Consider the following 26,764-nt stretch of genomic DNA (forward strand, 5'->3'; position numbering starts at 1 on the left):
TTATTGTTTCTTATACTCACTTGTAAGTCCAACTACAAACAAGATAGACCCTGATCTGCCACTGCATAATGTGCCAGGACATCAGGGTCTTTATTGTTTCTTATACTCATTACTCCTGAAAACTGCACAGATCCAGATGTGCCATTGCATTATATGTCAGCAGATCTTGGTCTATGCAGCTTGCAGTTGGACTCGACTTATAAGCAAGTATATATAGTAATTTTATTTTGAAAACATATTCCAAAACTTCCCAGATTAAAGGCAAATAAATACTATTTAAAGCATTCTTTCAATACAAGACAAAGCAACCAATATATGAGGCTGCCAAAAGAAAAAATAACATGTTACAAGGCGGCAATATGTGAGGCCATTTTTTATAATTTAATATTTCACCAATTATACTTTCAATTCACATGGCTACTAAGTCCCATAATAATTTCAAAATCACTTAATGAAAGACCGACTTGACGCTAGCTAAAGATATTAAAAAATAGCACTACAACCTCCAGTCTTTACCTTTCTAAATTCTTAAAAATGTTGACCTTGTCATCTCTCCGTGTCAGCTGAAATGCCAGTGCTGCATGGTGACTTTCAAGCACAGCCCTGAAAGTAAAATGCAAGTTCAAAACCTTTCCAAAAACTGTCTTGTGTTTTTGCATTGATCATGCTATTTTTTAAAAGTAACAAGCTGAACTGTCTTCATTATCTGCCTGCAAGTTAAAATATCTTCTGCGTAAGTACTGTATCAAACATCCTATTAATATACAGTGGGCAAGTCATAAATTATGCAGCAAAGAACTATATTCTGCATGTGTGTGTGTGTGTGTTTATTTATGTATCTTTAACAATTTTAGTCATATCACTATGACGTCTGCACTGAGGCAGATTATAGTGATGTCTAGCACTGGGGCATCATGTCACAGATATGTAGCATAATGTCCCATGCAGTCACATTATCCTGACACCAGGCCCACCAATCATATCAATAACCTCTTAATGCTGAGCTCCAATAAGGCAGCTGCTGATACCATTTTTATAAGTCTTTGGTATGACTCGGCCAGGTCTGAACTGCAACATTATGCAGCCAAGATCTATGTTCTGTTTAAGTACCTGTATCAAACATCATATTCATACACAGTGGGCAAGTCATAAATTATGCAAGCAATGTGTTTTGCTCTTGCTGGAAATCTCTTACTATAGAGAAGTTTAAAAAGGATTAAACTTTCAGGGCGTCTTGAATACCTTGCCTTTTGATGTGAAAGAATCTAATTCTCTCAATGCTTTCAAAAATAAATGTTTTAGGCATTATGTATATGTATATGTATAGGTCTGAACTGCAACATTATGCAGCCAAGATCTATGTTCTGTTTAAGTACCTGTATCAAACATCATATTCATACACAGTGGGCAAGTCATAAATTATGCAAGCAAAGTGTTTTGCTCTTGCTGGAAATCTCTTACTATAGAGAAGTTTAAAAAGGATTAAACTTTCAGGGCGTCTTGAATACCTTGCCTTTTGATGTGAAAGAATCTAATTCTCTCAATGCTTTCAAAAATAAATGTTTTAGGCATTATGTATATGTACTTGTTTAATTTAGTCAATACTTTACTGTGTATAGAGCAAAGCAATATGCATTATGTCGGTGTACTCGTTTCATTTAGTCAATTCTTTACTGTGTATAGAGCAAAGCAATAGGCATTATGTCGGTGTACTTGTTTCATTTAGTCAATACTTTACTGAGCATAGAGCAAAGCAATAAGCATTATGTCAGTGTACTTGTTTCATTTAGTCAATGCTTTAATGTGTATAGAGCAAAGCGATAGGCATTTTGTCAGTGTACATGTTTAATTTAGTCAATATTTTACTGTGGATAGAGCAAAGGGAGAGGCATTATGTTGGTGTACTTGTTTAATTTAGTAAATATTTTACTGATTTATTAGCTTCTGGTGACATGTAGATGGGAAACAATAAAGTTATGAGTAAGTATGTATTTATGTGCATCATTTTATGAACAAATGTGTCAACACACACACACACACATACATACACACATATATAAACACATGCATGCATCCCTCACTCACTCACTCACTCCCTATGTGTGTGCATGCATGTGTATGTACACACAAACAAACACACACACACACACACACACAGAGTTTCTCTGTAAGATAATCAGGTGTCATCAACTGAGCTTGTTATAGCTCAACTTCCTGAAGGCAACACTGCTCACAGTTAAATGGGGTAGTGAAAGGCAACTTAGTCCTTTATTCGAAATGTTTTATTTTAAACTGTCAATAAGAAGTATCCATCTTAGTTTTATTGACTGAGAAAGCATTTCTTACCAAGTCACAGCATTCAAGGATAATAACAATGAAAACTGTAACCCTTAGCCGCTGTTTTCAGATGAGAGATTTGCCATACATTACCATGAAGCACCATGCTGATGGATTCTGGACATAACTGAAAGCTATGCACCTCAGATATATACCCAATTTTAGGCCCCTTTGCAATGAATTTCAGAGTCATGTGTGACAGTGGTCACTTCAAATGGATAAAACTTAAGGGATCATTATGTGACAACGACTGACCAGCAAATGTAATGCAGTGTGTATCGATTAATACAGTGGTACAGTGTGTATCAGTTAGTACAGTGGTACAGTGTGCATCGATTATTCATGCAAATGTAGTACAGTGTGCATCGATTATTCATGCAAATGTAGTACAGTGTGCATCGATTATTCATGCAAATGTAGTACAGTGTGCATCGATTATTCATGCAAATGTAGTACAGTGTGCATCGATTATTCATGCAAATGTAGTACAGTATGTATTGATTATTCATGCAAATGTAGTACAGTGTGCATCAATTATTCATGCAAATGTAGTACAGTGTGCATCGATTATTCATGCAAATGTAGTACAGTATGTATTGATTATTCATTCAAATGTACAGTGTGCATCAATTATTCATGCAAATGTAGTACAGTGTGCATCAATTATTCATGCAAATGCAGTACAGTGTGCATCGATTATTCATGCAAATGTAGTACAGTGTGCATCGATTATTCATGCAAATGTAGTACAGTGTGCATCGATTATTCATGCAAATGTAGTACAGTGTGCATCGATTATTCATGCAAAAGTAGATGATTGAATCCTGGACCATGAGATGTTTATGCATTCACTGTGTTTGCACCCAACACTATTCTTGAAAATGTTAGTGACACACCACAATTTGGTAATGATTACATGGACACATTGCTACTTACAGTCAACCAAGAGAGAATAATGATGCAGTCAACAGAACCAATGCAGTAACGAGTCTGGGATTCTCAAGTACATTGTGTAGAGCAACTATCTAGGAATGTTTGCAGCTGAATTACAGACAGAACTAATTTCAATGAAAGGAGAGGACAGTAGAACTTTGATTATCCAGCACCCGATTAACTGTCAGTCTCTGCTAACCATCAGGCATTGTACACCAATATTAAAAACAGGTAGATGTACATGTGTAGATATCATGATTTTTCGATGACCTGGTCTATTGTATAATACTTTTAATGTACATATTCTATTATCCGTCTATTCTCATATTCATCATTGTCTCGGTCCCGCACCCTGATGGATAATCGAAATTCTACTGTACCTGAATGTGATTCATTTAATTGAAATTTCACATATACTTTGATTAAAAGAGAGCTGTGGTTCAGACAGAGTGTTGACAGTCATGACAAACAGATGAGAATAGATCTTGTTGGTGTCAACTTTAAAGACTTTCGTCAGATGGCCACAGTCAGAAAGTGGAAAGGAAATCAAAACAGATATCTGTTAAATAAAACACTGGTGACACATTCTATGCTCAAGTGAAATAAAACAAACTGGTGGTACATTACACACTTTAGTGAAATAAAACCCTGTGGTGGTGCATTCTATACTCAAGTGAAATAAAACAAACTGGTGGTACATTACATGCTTTAGTGAAATAAATCACTGTGGCGGTGCATTCTATGCTCTAGTGAAATAGAACACTGTGGTAGTGCACTCTGTGCTCCAGGGAAATAAAATATTGCAGTGGAGCAATTGACTTGACAGGACACATAGGCCATCATTATCCAGCAGTGCTCAAAGAAAGTTTTATTTAGACCCAGCCCAGATCCGGTGACTTAAACAAAATCACCAGCCATGAGTGAAATTCCACATGCCCAGACTCCAATTTCCATATGCCCAATATTTCCCTTTTTTCAGTATTATTTGTTACACATTGCAATTGCTACAATTCAAATATAAATTCAATAGTGTTAAAGAGGGGGTTTGACTGTCTTTGCTGGATTCTCTGAGCAAATCCTAGCCAGAATCAAGTAGATGTATGTCAATATGTTTGCTGTATGTGCAAAGAATTATTTGCCCCCACCCCCGTTAATGTTTTTCATATTTTTGTTGGCATGCTTCACAAAGTAAAACTCCACCTACGAGGAGTTCTGACTCTTATTTTATTGGGCTTTGCTGATAGTTAATCAACTCCTAAATCATCTTAAAAAATAAATCACATTTGAACACAATTTTCACAATTTAAATATGCAGTAAAATCTGACTTCAAAAAAACGTTGCCGCTGTTCACCAACTTGTCAAAAATATATAATACATATGATAGGTAATAGGTTTTGTTCTCCACACAAATCGAATATCTCTTTGATTTACCTTTATTTAATTGTTCCACATCTTGATCATTCCTATGCAAATTTACACAATGGGTTCACCCATGGCAGTGTTCAAACACATCACACAAACTGGTGTCAGCCAATTCAGTAATATGTGAAATGTTGGTTTATACCTGACTTCCTTGCCTTTTAACTGCAGTTATTAAAACTGCCCATAGGATATTTTACATCAGCCCCAATCACAACTATTTGCCATTTATACATGCTATGTGTAACAGGTATATACGGAAAGTGGTGGTATTTTATCTATTTTCAAAAAACTGTATTTTCTCGAAACATGATGTGTCAGGAGGTTTGGGAGCACAAAATCATCTTTGTAGCATGACATGCTATATTTCAATCTGATTAAATCCAGTCCTCACTTCACGTAAGACAGTGGTGATCTGATTTTAATCAGATTGCACCATGTTATGGCAGGTATGTCAACATCTTGAAAATACATTTCTGCATTTCATCAGTATGATCAAAGTTTACTCTGGCAAATTTTTTTTTTTCTACAAGCCCAACAGGCACCTGTCTTTGAATAAAGGACGGGTCCAATTTTTAATTATTGGGCTATCAGATTTATTTTTTTAGCACTGTCCTGGAAAGCCACATACAAAACTTTAATTCCACACTCATCGTCAAATCCCTTTAGGTCCTGTCTAGGGTGACAAGTACTACAATACAATGGAAAAGTACTACAATACAATAAATCAGTATTGCATCAATGTAGTATGATTTTTCTTGACAATACTTGTCCATAATGGGTGGAAAGACAAATGGAACAATTGTGAATGGCAAAAGGCACAACGAAGCCACTGCATAATATACCATATTTACCGTATATGTTGGAACAACATAAATTTATTCTAAAAGTAACTTTTTGTGCACTGTATGTTCTGGGACACCTTTTTTAAATCATTCGAAAATTACATGTTGGAAACACTCAAACATAAATTTTATTAAAGAAAACTTTAAAAAAAAAAAATGCTGTGTGTGTTGTTTGTTTACACCTTTCTTTCTAGATGCAAATTTGCTAAGAACAAGAGTTCAGGTAAGAATGAATTGTTTGTGTATATTTTCTGTTCTAATTTATGCTTCAACAAAATTTGTTTAAAAATTAAATGTCGAGGTTTATTTGCCGTTCATGCTCATTACACGATTTATTTTGGCAAAATAACTATTGATGAGCACAGTATAAACTATTCACTGTAATTACGTAAACATATATTCAGAGAGAGAGAGAGAAAGAAAGAGAGAGATACTGGTAGATAGTGACGGTACAAAGTGATTGATAAACATTACTAATTTCGAAACTAAGCATCTTTTATTTAAACAGCATTGATATTTGACATAATCCAAGTACTGCTGAACAAACTTGAATGCCGCTAATACATTTAATTTAAATCCTTCAATTTGTCCACATTCTTAATTGCCCACTCAACCCCCTCAGGCTCAAATCCATCAAATTAATCCTCTTCACTGTCGCTGCCATCACATTCAGTGTCTCTTATGATATTGTCCCCACTTTGCAATTTTTCCATCTAATCAATTGCCATATGATAACTGGTCTCCCACCCCTTGCTAAATCTCCCCATTCAATAAGCTGATGAGAAAAATTTATTTTTGACCAATTTGCAATGGTTGATATGGGGATTTTAAAATGTCTTGCTGTTACTCGAATTCCATGCAATTTTGAGAAATTTACAACTTCCTCTTTTTGCTTTAATGTAAAACGCTTGTAATGTGCTTGCATAACATCATCATTTTCATAGGCATCATCTCTCTCCTGGCTGGGGTCTCCAATTTTGTGTCTTTTTGCAGCTGGCTCATTTTCTTTTACATCACACTTCTCCTCTCTAGCACGCTGTTTTGATCGACCTACGGGCCTCTTGGGTGAAGCTTTAGGCAATGCATTTCTTTCCATGCATGAGGCAAGGCCTCTTCACTACTTGAGCATTGCACTACAAACTTATCATAATAGTAGATATCTATAATGTGATTTCTTTTGTTTTATTTTTATTCCCCTTTATATACACTATGTACGTGATAACAATGACTGTGCGGAATCACTTTTTGTGTTCATGTGTGAGAAGTTATAATTTCAAAGTGTTTCATTGTTTCTATTTATTTTCAAAATCCCAGTGAAAACCATTAGAAAGAAATTAAAGCTAGTTTCCCCATGTCAACTAACTTTGTATACATATTTATAGTTAAAAACAAATCTCCACACTCAAAGGAATCCAAAGTCTGCTTCCAGGGTCAGCTTGTTTTGTAATTAATTAACCTGTGTATTTGATATCCTACCTGTAAGTTCAAACAATGAATTTATGGCTGTTACAAGGTGTGTTTATTCAACACCTGGGCTTTCATTTATATGCCATCGGTAATCACAATTTGACACAAATGGGTTGCGAGTTCTTCAGTGTAAATAGTATACACAGCATTAACTTGCTTTAATAATACTTTTTGTAACCCATGGAATCAAAAAGATTGTCATTTGTACTTACAGTGAATGTATTTCTAATAATGATTTTTGTTTGCTAGATATTGTCATATTGTTACCCTGGATATAATACACTCTTGGTTATTTTATACCTTACACTGTGCCACGCATGAATGGCAGGTGCTTTCAAGCAATGGGGTTGATAATTCTCTCTCTGTCATTCGTATGTGATTTTGCAGGATCCAGTTTTCATTCTCATGACATTCAAACCTTTGAGGACAACCAAACATGATTCATTTCTCAATATTCACGATAATGACCAATGTGTTGTGTTGTCTGACGAAAGTGATAGCACTATGGATGCATGCATTACTTATACGGAGTTTGTGGATATATTTTTCTTTTAATAAAATGCTAATGTCAACTAAAAAAGTGAATAAATGATAACAATACAAGGTTAGTTTCTTTCATATTATTATCAAATAAGCATTTTATTTATCTATTTTATTGTAACATGTGGTGTGGCCGGTTGCGGTGGGGTGCAAACTGAACACAATTTATTTAATATCCTAAGTCTTGGGACACATGATGTAGGTTTAAAAAAATCACCATAATAATTATTTTCTTGTGTCCCAACATATGTGGTAAATACAGTACATACCAAGTTGGGTGGAGAATAATTAAAGTATTATATTTCATATACACACACTGAATTACCTTCCATAAAAAAGCCTTATTATTGCTAAAGAACAGCTCCTAAAACCTAAACTATTAGATGTATACAATAATAACAATTTCTATTATATCTGCATAAATTCTCTCTCCCTCTGTCTGTGAAGGACTTACAGGTCATTGTAGAGCAGAGCAAGGTCGGTGTTTGAGTTGATGAGAAAGGCATTGGTTCTCCCTGGGTGGTCTACATCATGAATTACTGCTGCTATTAAACTGGCAATCGCATCAACTTCATCAAATACAGCCTACATTACATAAAGAAATTTTTTGAAACTTTTTTCTTAACTGAGATATTTGTTCTGATCTGAAAAATTCAATAAATAATTAGTTTCAAATATATACATCTTACTTTCTAGTGCAACCAAAGTCATCAACTGCTGTGAAAATAAACAGTAATGACTTAAAATGAAACTTTCAAAAATAAATTAATTAAAAAATATTGTAATTATTGTATAACTTCAGAAACTCAAAAATCCAGCAAGCTGAAATGTTTAGTTAGAGTTTTCAGTTGTTGTGAACCATCAATAAGTAATGGTGGGTAACTAACCAAATTTTAAGTTCTCAAGAATTTATTATATTTATTTAATTTCATGAGGGCATCAATCAAATTTTGGAAAATATTCCATGCAATCATTATATTTGTGACACAACATTGTTACAAATTTCATCATCATAATGCGGTGCTTTTTTCCTGAAGAACAATGCCTTCCACCATTTTAGTGTCCTCATTAAATCCACTAAATTATATGCATTTTAAAATTGCAATTTACAGAATCTGTTTTCAGATTTGCCTATCTACCCCTCTAATGTCTGAAAAATACTTTCAGATGTTCCAAAACAAATCTAAACTCAAACCCTAAAAAAATAGTCCCTTGAAGGAACCAACACTCTAATGTCTGAAAAGAATTTGTTGAAATTCAAGACAAGACCATTTCTTTCTGTTTTTGTAACTGCTGAGTGTTGAAACCATCTCAAATATTTTTGGGCAAGATTTCCAAAATATTAGCAACTGTGGTGGCCATTGTGAATATATAACAAGTACCAATTAAGACAAATTAGACATCATTAGAAGTCTTTTGGTGAAAAATCCTGCCAATATGACCATCCATACAGGGAGACTAGCAGCAACAAGATGGCCATTGTGGCAGCCATATTTGATATAGGATTAATATCATCCATATTTATGATCAACTAGATATTGTAAAACCAACTAAATATTATATGAAGTCTATTGGTACAAATCATGTGATGATATGCCATCAATTCTGGAATAGTGATAACAAGATTTTCAAAATGGTACCATGGTGGCCATATAGGAAGTCACATTGGCATTATTTTCATTCAGGACCAACTAGACACCATAAAAGTCTTCTGCTAAAACCCTGTTTTGATATGACTTTCAATTTAGGAGGAATGGTAACAAGATTTCAAGATGTATAACATGTCAGCCATATCAGACTTTAGAACAGCACTAATTTCATTTATGACCAGCTAGATATCATAGTCAATCAAATCCCTATCTCAACATGACATTTACACCTAAGAAAAGCAAAAGAAAGATTATCAAAGTTGGACATTATGGTGGTTACATTGGCTGTCAAATAAGCACATTCAAAACTAGCTATAATACCACATGTTGATAAGACTTACCGTTCAAAAGGAGTAGCAAGAAAAGAATTTAAAGATATCCACAATTTAATGTCAGATTGGATATGATCCTCCATTCAAGAACAGTAGCGATAGGATTTTCAAAATGGCAACATTTTCATTTAAGGGACATTCTACGGTGATTATGCATTTCTGAGAGAGTGACATGTGTAACGTGAAATTGTTCACATTTGCAACATACAAAATGGATAGAATATTGGCATACCTCTATGTTACTTTCATGTAATGTAGCTAAAAATTTTGTTATATCTTGTACTTGTGGAAATTGCACATGATTGAAGCACACAGTTAACCAAAATGGCTTCTCCAATGTACTCAAAAAAATCAGACACTATCTTTAGCAATTAATAAAATAGAGAAAATAAATTTGGCTAGAGAAGGCAAACCAGCATCTGAAAGTGCAATGAATTACAAAATATATCAAAAATAAAAAATGTTATCAGCTTGTTATGTTACAATTTACCTTTGAAGCCCAGGAAGTTAGAATGGCCAAACAGAGCTAGCAGTTTTTGGTTGATGCACATCTGAAGTAAGATCAGACTGTACACTCTATAGCACAAATTATACCCATGAATTATATACCTAAATATAGGGAATTAAAAGTTCTTTTAACAATGCCTAAGGTCCTTTTTAAACAGCCAGTATGACCAGTGAGGCAATCCTGGGAAATTTTTTTTCTTTAAAAATCTAATCCTATGAAAGCTACAAACTGTTGAGTACCACTTTAGGAGAGCTATTATTATAGAAATTCTTCTGGTGCCAACCCCAATGTCAACATGACCCATACCCCATGTCAATATCTCTTTCCATTCAGGAGAAGTGGAAATGACAAGATTTTCAAGATGGCTGTGGTGCTGGTCATATTAAATGTCAGATCAAAGTCTTTTATTGAAAGCCCATGCTGATATGATCTTCTATTCAAAAGGAGCAGCAACAAGAATTATTTAAATATGGCAACTATGGTGGCCATATTGGATGCCTGGGCAGTACCTATTTCATTTAGGACAAATTAGACCTTAGGATGCATGCGTGTGAAGCATCTGATGGACCTTGATAAACTTGTAATAAAACATGGACAGATGTAAGACAAGGAACAAAAGGCCAGTCTATGACCTGTAGTGCTAATGAATGTGCTAAACAAAAATATTACAATTCATGGACTTGGGAAAGAGTTCCAATATGTTTGCAGAAAGACCCATTGCTGGGTAAATTCATGATTTGTACCAACCCCTGAAAACCATAAAATTTTATATTCAGTGAAAAGTAGTAAATTTACAATAAACTAAGTTTAAGTAAGATAAGAGAAATCATCTGACCTTGATTTTCTGTTTGTCAAGGAAGTAAGCAGTACAGTGTAGGACATCAGCAGCGTGAGTGGAGTTGTGGTACGTGTTGGAGGAATGGTAGTGTGACTCAATCATCTGTAACCAATTCAACAGGCAAGTCTCGCTGATATTCAGGTATTGGCACACACCAAAACGCATTAAGGTTTTCATACCCAAGTACACCAGAGTTCTGAAATAAAATGTTTTTGTTACGAGTAAAATTTTAAATGCCAAATAAACTGCAGGGGAATGTCCTGATACACAGCATAATTTTCTTTGCTTTTCTTGATTAGATATCCATGACCTTCTTAGACACAGTGCCAAATAAATTCATAGGCTGCATACTGCAATGATGGTAAGCCTTGGGACACTCTTATTTTAAAAATAATTTGTATGACCTATAAATGTTGGGACATGAAATTATAGCAATTTTTATATTTATTATAAGTCACCTTACACCTTACACATTTTTTCTATGATCTCTCAGTATATTTTATCAATCATAACATTGTTTTAATAAAAGTACACAGAATTTGTTGTTTTTAAGAGATAATCATTATTATTTATTAGATGGAAATGTTATAAATTAATATCATTGGTTGAAATATTGAAAAATATATTTAATTTTTCCCATTTTCTTGTCACATCTGCCTATTTCAAATATGAATTTCACTGGATGATGACAAGCATTGAGCATTAGCAATTTCTCCTTAGTTTGCTCTAGTTTAAATCATCAAACATCGCCAGTAATTACATTTTCCACTTTAAAAATTAAAATATCTCACTCATTAAAATGTAGTACCAGAATTAAAGCAGCAAAAATAGTGTTTGGTTCATTGTTCACAAGTGATCTTGTTTATACCATGGTGCCACCCCATGTATAAAGTGATCTTGTTTATACCATGGTGTCACCCTTTGTATAAAGTGATTGTGTTTATACCATGGTGTCACCCCATGCATAAAGTGATCTTGTTTATACCATGGTGTCACCACATGTATAAAGTGAGCTTGTTTATACCATGGTGTCACCCTTTGTATAAAGTGATCTTATTTATACCATGGTGTCACCCCATGTATACTGAAGGTTTTAACTTTTGCTGAGTGAAGAACATCACTTGGTTTTGAATCACAGGTACCACTGCACTAAACTTCAATAATGTTTGTAAACTAAGAGAAAAAAAAGTCTCAGATATAATGCTTTGAAAATAAGAGAAACAATAATGTAGTATTAGTATGCTTTGATGCAAGTACCTTAATAAAGTACATGTTTACTGAGCTGTACTGATAGAGCTAATACAATGTAGAAAATGGCGATGAAAGGATGAATGTTGCAGTACAAAGAAGTTGTTGTTGTTGTTGTGGGGTTTAACGCCATTTTTCAGCACGATAGGCTATACATGGCGGCCAGTATTAATGGTGGAGGAAGAACCCGGAAAACCCCGGAAAGAACCACCGACCCACGAGAAGCTACTGGCAAGCTTTCTCACATGCCCACATTGGCTGAATCTTAGACTCAAACCGCCGCAGACAGAGGTGAGATGGCAGTGATCCGTAACGAAGAGCGCTTTAGACCACTCGGCCACTCGGGGCCCCTGTACAAAGAAGTAAGATAGACCTAATACAATGTAGAAAATGGCGATAAAAAGATGAATTTTGTAGTACAAGAGGAGTAACAGCACTGCCTTCAGACAAAATTCCCTCTTTATACGAGCCAGTTTCAGGGTTTAAAAAATTAACTAGCATGGATTGCTGTCATAAAACAAAAGATAAATCCACCAATTGTAATAAAAAGAAGCCATCAAAACAACCAGCCTGCCAAAATCAAACATGGAATGAATAATGTGCACAAAATTCATTTTGTGCTACACCAAAACACAAAACAAAAATGGATCGATGATGATCTAGTTGACCTATATCCAAAAGTTGAACCTATATCATGGTCATTCTTTAATGAAGTGTTTGTTTTCCTTTATTTTATTTCATGTTGGAGAAATCAGAAATTATGTACATGTAAAATACATAGCATAAATACAATTATAGTGGAGAAATCAACGGTCCAAGGTTGACATTGCTGGGGTGGGAGTGGGAGACAAGCGCCCTACTCCTCCAGAAATGCCCCATACGGCTTGCGTCTCTGATCGCCTCTGTCAACTAAAATCCTGCTCCTGGCCTTCCTGAGTGGCTTAGCTTTGAAGTTTGGCAGACCATGTTTTCCACTAACAGGAGAAGGGGTGAAGGTGGGCCACTGGTGCATTAAAACCAGTTGCTTCGGGTACTAGTAAACCTTGAATGACAGCTCATCTAGGAAAAGGAAAACTCTGATTCCAAACCTATGCTGTCTTGCGGCTATACCCACTCATGGGAAAGGCTAAGGGAGTAAACCCGACAGAAAATCTGGAGAGGGCGTCCCTAAGGTGGTCTGACATTGACTTCAATGACATTCCCGCAACTCCTGCGACGTTACTGATACCAAGCTGTATCGGCATTCGGCATTCCCTTGGGTCCACCAGCTGTGTGGAGAGGGGGGATCTGCTGCATGGGCATCAGCTGATTCTCCACCCTGCCCAGGCTTTGTGGCTCCACTGGAGAGGACACTCCAGCATTGTCGTACAGCATCAGCACAACACGGGAAGTAGCAGTTTATTGGTTCTAAGTCAAAGCTCGACTGGTGTAGAGCTTGGCTCCAGGGGTTACTTCTGACGGTGGGAGAAATCACCATGTCTCATTGGACAGCTACTGCCTGCCTCAATCTGGGCAGCCCCCAGTCAATAAGGTGCTGCCCACCATGGTATGCCTGCTTCACTGGGTGTGTGGAGCTTAGAGAAGCATCTCGACATGTGGGCCACAAAGTCCACACCAGGAAAGACTCAAAGAAGAAATAAGAAGACTCTAGCTCTTTGTTTTCCAAGCTAGAACATCAGGACCATGTGTCCTGGATTGACTGCTGACCTACAACAGATCAATAATGCATGGAAGACTGCCATCATTGAAAGACAACTCTCCCAACTGAACATTGATATTGTCAGCCTCCAGGAGACCCCACTGGCTGACAGGCACCATCAGTAAAGCCAATTACACCTTCTTTTGGCAAGGGAAGCCCTCGGATGAACCTAGGCAGCAGGGTGTAGGCTTTGCCATAAAGAACATGCTAGTCACCTTCATTGAACCTCCGTCAGCAGGTACTGAGAGAATCCTTGCCCTCCGGCTGTCAACATCCTTAGGCCCATTCAACATCTTCAGCGTGTATGCCCCAACCCTCTGCTCCACCCATGAGGAGAAAGACAAGTTCTGTGAGGCTCTGGATCAGGCAATATCCAGTATCCCCAACAATGAAGGCCTCTTCTTACCAAAAGACTTCAATGCTAGAGTGGGAGCTGACGATGAGGCCTGGTCCACCTGTCTAGGGTTATACGGAAGGGGCAAGATCAACGAGAATGGTCAGCGACTGCTGGAGATGTGCTGCTCCCACAGCCTATGTGTGACCAACACTTTCTTCAAATGCAAGGAGATCCACCAGGTATCATGGAGATACCCATTTTCATACCACTGGCACGATCTAGACCTCGTCATCACTAGGCATGCGGAACTGGCCAATGTCCTCCTCACCCACAGCTACCACAGTGCCAACTGTGAAAAGGACCATTCTCTCGTCACCAGGAAGGTGTGAAAAATACCCCAGAAGCTACACCACACCAAGAAGAAGAGTCGCCCATGCATCAACACCTGCTGTGCAAGCAACCCAGAGAAAACACAGCAGTTCATCAGCAAACTGCAGGAGGCTCTCACCAAGGTGACACCTGATGACACCACTGACTCCTTGTGGTCCCATCTCCGTGACTCTGTGTACAATACAGCCATCACTGCTTATGGGAAGAGGGAGCCCAAAAATACTGACTGGTAAGAGGCCAACTGGGAGGAGATGATGGAACCCATGATTGAGGCAAAGAGGAAAGCCCTCATGGCATACAAGGCTGCACCTAGCCCCAGAACACTACAGGACTATTAGGAACAATGCCCAGAAAACTGCCCACTGCTGTGCCAACACCTACTGGCTGAACCTTTGCACCAGTATAAAGACTGCTGCCAACACCTGGGATGCAAGAGGAATGTATGAGTGTATCAAGAAGGCGACAGCCCCCACCCCCATCTCCAAGGCCGCCCCCCTCAAGTCCAAGACGGGCGAAGTCATCACAGACCAGGGAAAACAACTGCAGTGATGGGTTGAGCAATATCTTGAGATGTATGCAACCCAAAACATTGTCACTGCCACCGCCCTGGACACCATCCCACACCTGCCTGTCATGGAGGAACTAGACACACTGCCCACCCTGGAAGAGTTCAGAAAAGCCATCGATTGCCTTGTCTGTGGGAAGGTTCCTGGAAGCGACAGCATTCTGCCTGAAGTACTCAAGAGTGGGAAACCAGCACTGCTCCAGCTCCTACACATACTCCTCTGCCTCTGCTGGGAACAGAGACACATCCCACAGGACATGCGTGATGCCAACATTGTCACTTTGTACAAGAACAAATGAGACTGTAGCGACATCTCCATCCTCAGCTTTCACCAGTGTCGCCTTGGTGTGCTTGCAGATCCTAGCCTCTCTGGTCTACCCAGAGTCCCAGTGTGGCTTTCGAGCAGGGAGGTCAACTGTAGACCTGATCTACTCACTACGCCAGCTGCAGAAGAAGTGTCGCAAGCAGCAGATGCCCCTCTACATTGCCTTCATAGACCTGACGAAGGCATATGACCTGGTCAGTCAGAGTGGATTCTTCAGACTCCTGCAGAAGATCGGCTGCCCCCAATGACTGCTTGCTGTCGTACCATTGTTCCATGAGAACATGCACAGCACAGTGTGCTTCAATGGCGCAACATCGGAGGCCTTCCCAGTCTTCAGCGGAGTCAAGCAAGGCTGTGTCCTTGTGCTGACGTTTTTCGCCATCGTCTTCTCCATTACACCTTCAAGGACTGTGGCAAGGGAGTGTACATCCATAACAGGGCTGACACCAAGCTGTTCAACATCTCCATCTCTGTGCTAAAACTAAAGTCACAGAGGTACTCATCTGTGAACTGCTCTTTGCCAACGATGCAGCCTTGACATCACACATGGAAGATGGACTGCAGCAGCTGGTATGCCGCCTTTCCCACACCTGTAAGAAATTTGGACTGACCATCAGTTTGAAGAAAATGAACGTCATGGGGCAGGATTCAGAGTCCCCTCCCTCCGTCACCATCGAAGGGTACAATTTGGAAGTTGTTGAGAACTTCACATACCTCGGGTCCAACATTTCCAGCTCACTCTCCAATGATTCTGAGGTGAATAGCAGGATTGCCAAGGCAGCAGGAGTGATTGCCAGACTTAACCAGAGGGTCTGGAACAATCCCAACCTCACTGAGAAGACCAAACTGTGTGTCTACCAAGCCTGCATGCTCAGCTCACTTTTCTACAGCAGCGAAACATGGACCACCTATGCAAGACACGAGAGGAAACTCAACAGCTTCCACCTGAGATGTCTGCAGCGCATTCTGCACATCTAGTGGCAGGACAAAGTACCCAACACAGAGGTTCTAGAATGCGCCAACATGAACAGCATGTTCTCCATTCTCAGCGAGAGGTGCATTCGCTGGCTTGGCCATGTCAAGAAAATGGATCCAGGCCACATTTCCAAGGACCTGTTATATGGGGAGTTAGCAGAAGGTGCATGACTGACTGGACGACCATGTCTGCGCTACAAAGACGTTTGCAAGAAGGACATGAAGATGACCAACATTAATGTCAACGACTGGGAGAGCTGTGCTAACGACCATTCCACCTGACACCTAGCTGTCAGACAGGGTATTCAAAAAGCTGAGAAAGATAGAAACATAAAGCAAGCTGAAAAGAGAGCTAGAAAGGAAAACAAAAACTTACTCTGGAGCTACACCATCGTCTCCCATAGATGGACAGAAGCCAAGGATAATGAAGAACTCAGAAATTATTTACATGCAAAATACATAGCATAAAAACAATCATTATAGTAGTTTAGATAAGTTTACCAACATAGTAATTGAACAAGATTTGGTAACTGCTGTGTGATGTATGCCAATCTTGCCAATTTTGTCTTGACATTTTTTAGGTCTATAAATATTAGGCAACCAAAAGTAATGCATTTATATGCACTAATATATTAAAAAAAATTCATGTAAAACCTGCCCATCTCCACCAAGCCATCACCACTACAAATAATTAATGTGTCAACATTTAAATGCACTTTTCAGATATAATTCCTTGATTGCTTCTAGTAAGGATATGTATATTTGGTAAAAAGAACCTCCTGTGCCATTGAATGTAGCAATAAAATCATGTAAATAAATAAATAAACAACTCTTTAAAATTTCTATAACATGTGAAAAACAAAAATTAAAAACTACCTTATTCATGATGCTCTTGGATATTGCTGTACAATATTTGTCTTATATATTGCTGTACAATATCTGTCTGAGATATTGCTGAGATATTGCTGTACAATATTTGTCTGAGATATTGCTGTACAATAATTGTCTGAGATATTGCTGTACAATATTTGTCTGAGATATTGCTGTACAATATTTGTCTGAGATATTGCTGTACAATATTTGGGAAAACTCATCTACCATACATATTTACTTTTCAATTCAATATCTTTGCCAACAAAAAAAAAATAGAAATCATGTAAGGGGTTGCCTTATAAGCTCCACATATTCAATCACGCAGAGCTGAAATTATAGCTTATCTTCTTCATCTAAAAATGGTGTGGCTTCATCTTGGTACATTCTGCTTTGCTAAGCTATAATAAGAATACTGGCATAAATCAAGTTTTATTTACATTTCAATGTCTATATGTATTTATCATTTTTAGATAATATCTGCATAGTTACCAATGATTCTAAGTGTTATTTCTTTTATTTAACGTTGTGCATGAGATCCAATAACATAGCTCGCTATAACTTTTTTATCTTAGTTACTGACTTACGCTTGTTTGCATATCAAGATCAAGTCAAAAGTGCTTGTTTTAATTTCTCATGTAACGGACAATATCCAGTTTGCTTTGACTTTTCATCATCTCTTTGATTTGGCCACTGTGAGTGACACATTAAGGTAAACTACACAGATCTGACAAAGGTAGCACAGGAAATGCTCTCACTGTACGTTTTTTCTGATGCCAAAACCAAACCAAGTTAAATGTATCAGCAAGATCGAAGTGTTTAAAGTCTTCCCCAGCTCTGTCAATCATCAAACAGATCTGTCAACCATCAGATAGCTTTCATTTTACTTCCTTTATTCGAATGCTTATACATCTCTAAGCAAACACTACTTCTTAGTGATATTGTTAGCAACTCCAGTCCACTGTGTGACTGTCCATCAATTGCTGATATCCCTCTAGAAAAGTAATTAATGCACACCACATGATAATGCTATTTTTAGCTTCCCTCCTCTGTGTTACTGTCAGTCAATAAGCCATATCCCTCTGTATAAGCAATGAAGAAATCATCATTTTAATTCCTTATTTCCATGCTATACTTAACTCAAGCTAAGATGAATGTCCTATGTGCAGGTAAGGATCTGTTCTCTTTTTTAATTGATTATTTTAAGTGAGTTACTTAGACCAGCAGTAGCACACTTTGCACTAACAGATGTGAGTCTACATCACCAACATTTGTGTGTGTTTGGTAACCTATAGCGGAAACAGGAACTACATTACCAATATTCTAATCAACGTCTGAACTCTTACATAACAACTGCAGTATTTCATTGTGCAAATGACAACTATCGATCTATTTACCTGTGGTGCCACAGAACCTATCAGTTTGTGATACCTTGAGGGATAATGAATCTCCTACAGCCCTGGACAGGAGGGGGATTTCATAGGCTTTGTACCAAAGACATAAGTGACTGTTTCATACTGTTATTCAAAAAAGTAATGGAATATCTATTCAGATTTTGTAAGTCTTATATTATTCAATTCACATTTTATAAGTCTCAGATTACATACCCATTTTATAAGTCTCAGATTACATACCCATTTTATAAGTCTCAGATTACATTTTATAAATCTCAGATTACATACACATCATGTAAGTCTCAAATTACATACACATTTTGTAAGTCTCAGATTATATACACATTTTGCAAGTCTTAGATTATATACTCATTTTGTAAGTCTTAGATTATATACACATTTTGCAAGTCTTAGATTACACACACATTTTGTAAGTCTCAGATTACATACACATTTTGTAAGTCTCATATTACACACACATTTTGCAAGTGTCAGATTACATACACATTTTGCAAGTGTCAGATTACATACACATTTTGTAAGTCTCAGATTATATACACATTTTATAAGTCTCAGATTACATACACATTTTGTAAGTCTCAGATTATATACACATTTTGTAAGTCTCAGATTATATACACATTTTGTAAGTCTCAGATTATATACACATTTTGTAAGTCTCAGATTATATACACATTTTGTAAGTCTCAGATTATATACACATTTTGTAAGTCTCAGATTATATACACATTTTGTAAGTCTCAGATTATATACACATTTTGTAAGTCTCAGATTATATACACATTTTGTAAGTCTCAGATTATATACACATTTTGTAAGTTTCAGATTATATACACATTTTGTAAGTCTCAGATTATATACACATTTTGTAAGTCTCAGATTATATACACATTTTGTAAGTCTCAGATTATATACACATTTTGTAAGTCTTAGATTACATACCCATTTTGTAAGTCTCAGATTACATACCCATTTTGTAAGTCTTAGATTACATACACATTTTATAAGTCTCAGATTATATACACATTTTGTAAGTCTTAGATTATATACACATTTTGTAAGTCTCAGATTACATACACATTTTGTAAGTCTTAGATTACACACACATTTTGTAAGTCTTAGATTACATACCCATTTTGTAAGTCTTAGATTACACACACATTTTGTAAGTCTCAGATTACAGACACATCATGTAAGTCTCAGATTACATTCACATTTTGTAAGTCTTAGATTACATACACATTTTGCAAGTCTTATATTACATAACCATTTTGTAAGTCTCAGATTACATATACATTCTGTAGGTCTCAGATTACAAACAAATTTTGTAAGTCTTAGATTACATACACATTTTGTAAGTCTCAGATTACAAACACATTTTGTAAGTCTTAGATTACATACACATTTTGTAAGTCTTATATTACATACACATTTTGCAAGTCTTAAATTATATACTCATTTTGTAAGTCTTAGATTATATACACATTTTGCAAGTCTTAGATTACACACACATTTTGTAAGTCTCAGATTACATACACATTTTGTAAGTCTCAGATTACACACACATTTTGCAAGTGTCAGATTACATACACATTTTGCAAGTCTTATATTATATACACATTTTGTAAGTCTCAGATTACACACACATTTTGCAAGTCTCAGATTACATACACATTTTATAAGTCTCAGATTACATACACATTTTATAAGTCTCAGATTACATACACATTTTGCAAGTCTTGGATTATATACACATTTTGTAAGTCTTAGATTACAAACACATTTTGTAAGCTCAGATTACATACACATTCTGTAAGTCTCAGATTACATACATATTCTGTAAGTCTCATATTACATACACATTTTGTAAGTCTTAGATTACACACACATTTTGTAAGTCTCAGATTACAGACACATTTTGTAAGTCTCCGATTACATACACATTTTGTAAGTCTTAGATTACATACACATTTTGTAAGTCTTAGATTACATACACATTCTGTAGGCCTCAGATTACAGACGCATTTTGTAAGTCTTAGATTACACACACATTTTGCAAGTCTTAGATTACATTCACATTTTGTAAGTCTTAGATTACATAACCATTTTGTAAGTCTTAGATTACACACACATTTTGTAAGTCTCAGATTAGATACACATTTTGCAAGTCTTAGATTACATACACATTTTGCAAGTCTTAGATTACATACACATTTTGTAAGTCTTAGATTACATACCCATTTTGGAAGTCTCAGATTACATACACATTTTGTAAGTCTCAGATTACATACACATCATGTAAGTCTCAGATTACATACATATTTTGTAAGTCTTAGATTACATTCACATTTTGTAAGTCTTAGATTACATTCACATTTTGTAAGTCTTAGATTACATACACATTTTGTAAGTCTTAGATTACATTCACATTTTGTAAGTCTCAGATTACATACACATTTTGTAAGTCTTAGATTACACACACATTTTGTAAGTCTTAGATTACATACCCATTTTGTAAGTCTTAGATTACACACACATTTTGTAAGTCTCAGATTACAGACACATCATGTAAGTCTCAGATTACATTCACATTTTGTAAGTCTTAGATTACACACACATTTTGTAAGTCTTAGATTACATACCCATTTTGTAAGTCTTAGATTACACACACATTTTGTAAGTCTCAGATTACAGACACATCATGTAAGTCTCAGATTACATTCACATTTTGTAAGTCTTAGATTACATACCCATTTTGTAAGTCTTAGATTACATACACATTTTGTAAGTCTCAGATTACATACACATCATGTAAGTCTCAGATTACATACATATTTTGTAAGTCTTAGATTACATATACATTTTGTAAGTCTTAGACTACATACACATTTTTTAAGTCTCAGACTTTTTTTGGCATCATTTCCTTTGTTTTTGCATCATTTCGTAATGCTGAATAGTAAGCAGAACTTTCAGACAGCAAATTTTCACCCCAACTATTAAATGAGTGACAGTAAAATGTTGCCATGTATAGTTTCGAAGTGGGTGGGGTGTCAACTTATAAACAAACAGGTTAAAAAGCAAGAGCATATGGTACCCTAAAATAAATGTAGACATTGAATATAGGACTACATAACCATGTCACAAGAGGAGATCGAACCTTGGATGACTGACACAATGCGAATATATTCACCTCATATTGACTAAATACACGGGATCCTAACAACACAGCCCCTCAGTGTAATGCTGCCTTCCCCACCCCTTATAATATGGGCATGAATCTCACTAATTGGTCCTATTTTATTCTATCATTGGTTCTCATTTGATTTCAATTATCATGTGATTTTAATTAAGACTTTATTCTGTACTTTAATGTACTACACAGCCTCCATTAAGCCCACCTCAGTATACAGCTCTCTGTTATAATGCAAGTAAATTATATAACAGTGTTATATAGAGAGTACAATGTATCTAACTTTTAAAAGGTTTAATGATTTTCCTTAGGTATCTGTATATTGTTCTTTAAGCCACTTTTATTTATTTGACTGCAGATACCATATATACTCATTTATAAGTCGAGTCAAACTGCAAACAACAAAGATCCTGATCTGCTGCCACATAATGCACATGCAGATCAGGGTCTATGTTGTTTGTTTTACTGATTACTTCGAACATACTGCACAGACCAGATCTGACAGTACATTCTGCAATGGCAAATTTGGGTCTGTGCAGTTTGCAGTTGGACTCATCTTGTTAGTGAGTATAAATGGTACTGTATTCTCCAAGAAAATAGTCTCCAATGACTCCAGCCATATATAATTCATAAAAATTAACATACTGACTAGAGAAAACAGATATAATTAGTTATGAAATGTACTGATTTCAATTCAGGACTTGCACTTGCTTATGTTTTACTGTCAGCCTACCATTCTTCACTAGTTTTCTCACAAACTATCTCTTTCCAAAAAAGGTTATTCTTCAGGAAGCTATACCATAGAATTTCACCCAACAACAGTATTTTATGCCACTAAACTGGTTAAAAAAATTATTTACTGCCAACAAGCCAGCAAGCAAAGATACTGCCTCTAAGTTACATAAAACTTAACAGGCATTTGGACACACACACACACTCACACATATAAACACACACGCTTACTTATACATGGGTGATTCAAGGGAATTTAACATTATCATGCAAACTGCATCTGCCAATGGGAATAAAACTTGTTCATATAAATATGAAATCTTACAAACACTAATGTAATATTCACTATTTTTGGCATACCTTTTAGATGTTACTTTCTCCAGCTGAAATATGTCAATGTCCCATGCAGGCTCTTTCAGCAGGGCATTCTGGATGTTTTCTGGGATTGTAGTCATGAAGGTGTCAGCACTGAGACTAGATGGAATGTGAGGGGAGCTAGGATGATGAGCTGGAAATGAAACATAGTAATATCAAATACTAATGAAACAAATAATCAATGAACCTCATGTATTTTAGAAAACTGACAGTAAATCCCATTAACCTGAAAACTTTTATATGGATTAGCGTGGAATCCGGATTCACAAATTCATGAATTAAAATTAAGATCTTTTACAAGTGACCATTGCAGAAAAAACATTTCCAGAAACAAACACTTTTTACAAACCATCTGCTTATTCTGGCGTTATCTTTTGAAATGAACTCCCAATTAGAGCAGAAACAAATCTAAATATTATTAAAACAAAATTGTATAACCATTATCTTGAAAGGCAGTTGTCATTTTAAATAACAAAATACATGCTCTCAAATTTACTCTTGTAATGAAATATCATATACACTTTGCGGTCTTATATTCGATGCTTCCTTCAAGGCCTCAGTGGAGAATAAAATTCTCCTTCTTATTATTATTCTTATTATTATTATTGTCAGTCTGCTTTCTGATATTATTATACAAATACAATTTTCTTTTCCCTCATTATAACACTGTTATGGAAGCCATAAAATAGTACTGTATTATAAGTAACATGCTTTATACTGAGGTGGCTTCAATACCAAGTTATAGTTACACAACTGACTTCTGTACTGAGGCATTTTACAGTAAGGGATCACTAAAATAAATAAATTCCTTTGTATGAGGGCCTCAAGGTAGATTAGTTTCTAGCTAATTGTGTTATCCTCTTTAAATAAGGTCATTATTATTATTATTATTACTGTATTAAAACAGACAGACAGATGTAAAAATTACCATATATATACTCATTAATAAGAGGAGTCCAACTGCAAACTGCACAGACCCAGATTTGCCAAAACATAATGCACTGGCAGATCTGGATCTGAGAAGTAATCAGTGGAGAAAAAAAACATGGACCCTGATATGTGGATGCATTATGTAACAGCAGATCAGGATCCTTGCTGTTTGCAGTTTGATACGACTTATAAGCAAGTAAAGATGGTATTCATTAGCTGCTGTGTATTGAGATTTTCAACATATGCATAAGAGTTAATGGTAACTTTATTTGAATAGAAAGTTGAAGCAAATTTCATATACAAGGGACAGATCAAAGTTTATATGTGGTTTCGCAAATTGTGAAAGTATTGCACCCAAAATGGATATTCAGCTGAATTGTACAAAACTGCTTGAATGCTAATTGAGTTCTCAAGTCCAAGAAAGATGAATACTACATTTTCATAAGCCACAAATAACCTCACTCAACTGGAAAAAGCAGACCCCTAATCTGCCAATGACATTACATTGTTCTCGTAATATTATTAATAGAAAAAAATATTTCCTTGAAGGTACTGGGCAAAAAGAATTTCCAGGATTTCAAGATAAGACCATTTATTCCTTTCAACTGTCAGATATTGAAACCATCTCTGATAGTCTTCAGCAATAACAAGATTTTCAAATTATCTGCTCTCATACACATACTGTATGTCGGTTTGAAGCCATTTTCATTTTGGAAACTGTGGACATCATTAGAAGGCTTTAAGTCAAAACCCCAAGTTGATATGATCATCCATTCAGGATGAGTCTTTTAGTCAAAACCCCAAGTTGATATGATCATCCATTCAGGATGAGCCTTTCAGTAAAACCCCATGTTGATATGATCATCCATCCAGGAGTCGTCTTTTAGTAAAATCCCATGTTGATATGATCATCCATTCAGGAGGAGTCTTTTAGTAAAACCCCATGTTGATATGATCATCCATTCAGGAGGTGTCTTTTAGTCAAAACCCCATGTTGATATGACCATCCATTCAGGATGAGTCTTTTAGTCAAAACCCCAAGTTGATATGATCATCCATTCAGGATGAGTCTTTTAGTAAAACCCCATGTTGATATGATCATCCATTCAGGAGGAGTCTTTTAGTCAAAACCCCATGTTGATATGATCATCCATTCAGGGGGAGTCTTTTAGTAAAATCCCATGTTGATATGATCATCCATTCAGGAGGAGTCTTTTAGTAAAATCCCATGTTGATATGATCATCCATTCAGGAGGAGTCTTTTAGTCAAAACCCCATGTTGATATGATCATCCATTCAGGGGGAGTCTTTTAGTAAAATCCCATGTTGATATGACCATCCATTCAGGAGGAGTCTTTTAGTCAAAACCCCATGTTGATATGATCATCCATTCAGGATGAGCCTTTCAGTAAAACCCCATGTTGATATGATCATCCATCCAGGAGTCGTCTTTTAGTAAAATCCCATGTTGATATGATCATCCATTCAGGAGAAGTCTTTTAGTAAAATCCCATGTTGATATGACCATCCATTCAGGATGAGTCTTTAAGTCAAAACCCCATGTTGATATGACCATCCATCCAGGAGAAGTCTTTTAGTAAAATCCCATGTTGATATGATCATCCATTCAGGGGGAGTCTTTTAGTAAAACCCCAAGTTGATATGATCATCCATTCAGGAGGTGTCTTTTAGTCAAAACCCCATGTTGATATGACCATCCATCCAGGAGTCGTCTTTTAGTCAAAACCCCATGTTGATATGACCATCCATCCAGGAGTCGTCTTTTAGTCAAAACCCCATGTTGATATGACCATCCATCCAGGAGTCGTCTTTTAGTAAAATCCCATGTTGATATGACCATCCATTCAGGATGAGTCTTTAAGTCAAAACCCCATGTTGATATGACCATCCATCCAGGAGAAGTCTTTTAGTAAAATCCCATGTTGATATGATCATCCATTCAGGGGGAGTCTTTTAGTAAAACCCCAAGTTTATATGATCATCCATTCAGGAGGTGTCTTTTAGTCAAAACCCCATGTTGATATGACCATCCATCCAGGAGTCGTCTTTTAGTAAAACCCCATGTTGATTTGACCATCCATCCAGGAGAAGTCTTTTAGTAAAATCCCATGTTGATATGACCATCCATCCAGGAGAAGTCTTTTAGTAAAACCCCATGTTGATTTGACCATCCATCCAGGAGAAGTCTTTTAGTAAAACCCCATGTTGATATGACCATCCATCCAGGAGAAGTCTTTTAGTAAAACCCCATGTTGATTTGACCATCCATCCAGGAGAAGTCTTTTAGTAAAACCCCATGTTGATTTGACCATCCATCCAGGAGAAGTCTTTTAGTAAAATCCCATGTTGATATGATCATCCATCCAGGAGATGACTTAGTAAAATCCCATGTTGATATGACCTACCATCCAAGGGGAGTCTTTTAGTAAAATCCCATGTTGATATGACCATCCATCCAGGAAGAGTCTTTTAGTAAAACCCCATGTTGATATGACCATCCATCCAGGAGAAGTCTTTTAGTAAAACCCCATGTTGATTTGACCATCCATCCAGGAGAAGTCTTTTAGTCAAAACCCCATGTTGATATGACCATCCATCCAGGAGAAGTCTTTTAGTAAAATCCCATGTTGATATGACCATCCATCCAGGAGAAGTCTTTTAGTAAAACCCCATGTTGATTTGACCATCCATCCAGGAGAAGTCTTTTAGTAAAATCCCATGCTGATATGACCATCCATCCAGGAGAAGTCTTTTAGTAAAACCCCATGTTGATTTGACCATCCATCCAGGAGAAGTCTTTTAGTAAAACCCCATGTTGATATG

General features: G+C 36.4%; 1 protein-coding gene across 4 annotated transcripts in view; it reads right to left on the bottom strand.

The window, feature by feature from the left end:
• The window catches only part of LOC149800684 (high affinity cAMP-specific and IBMX-insensitive 3',5'-cyclic phosphodiesterase 8B-like), a 339,962-nt gene that overhangs the window by 34,953 nt on the left and 278,245 nt on the right, over positions 1-26,764 (bottom strand). For all 4 annotated transcript variants that reach the window (XM_089954717.1, XM_089954716.1, XM_089954719.1 and 1 more), the window contains 4 exons: positions 22,976-23,123; positions 10,867-11,065; positions 7,997-8,127; positions 517-603 (listed from right to left, as the gene is read on the bottom strand). In XM_089954717.1, the coding sequence (XP_089810843.1) occupies positions 517-603; positions 7,997-8,127; positions 10,867-11,065; positions 22,976-23,123 (565 nt within the window). The remainder of the gene's footprint in view (positions 1-516; positions 604-7,996; positions 8,128-10,866; positions 11,066-22,975; positions 23,124-26,764) is intronic.

The sequence above is a fragment of the Sinohyriopsis cumingii genome, chromosome 4, assembly GCF_028554795.1.
Source record: "Sinohyriopsis cumingii isolate HCF-2022 chromosome 4, ASM2855479v2, whole genome shotgun sequence".
NCBI lineage: Eukaryota > Metazoa > Mollusca > Bivalvia > Unionida > Unionidae > Sinohyriopsis > Sinohyriopsis cumingii.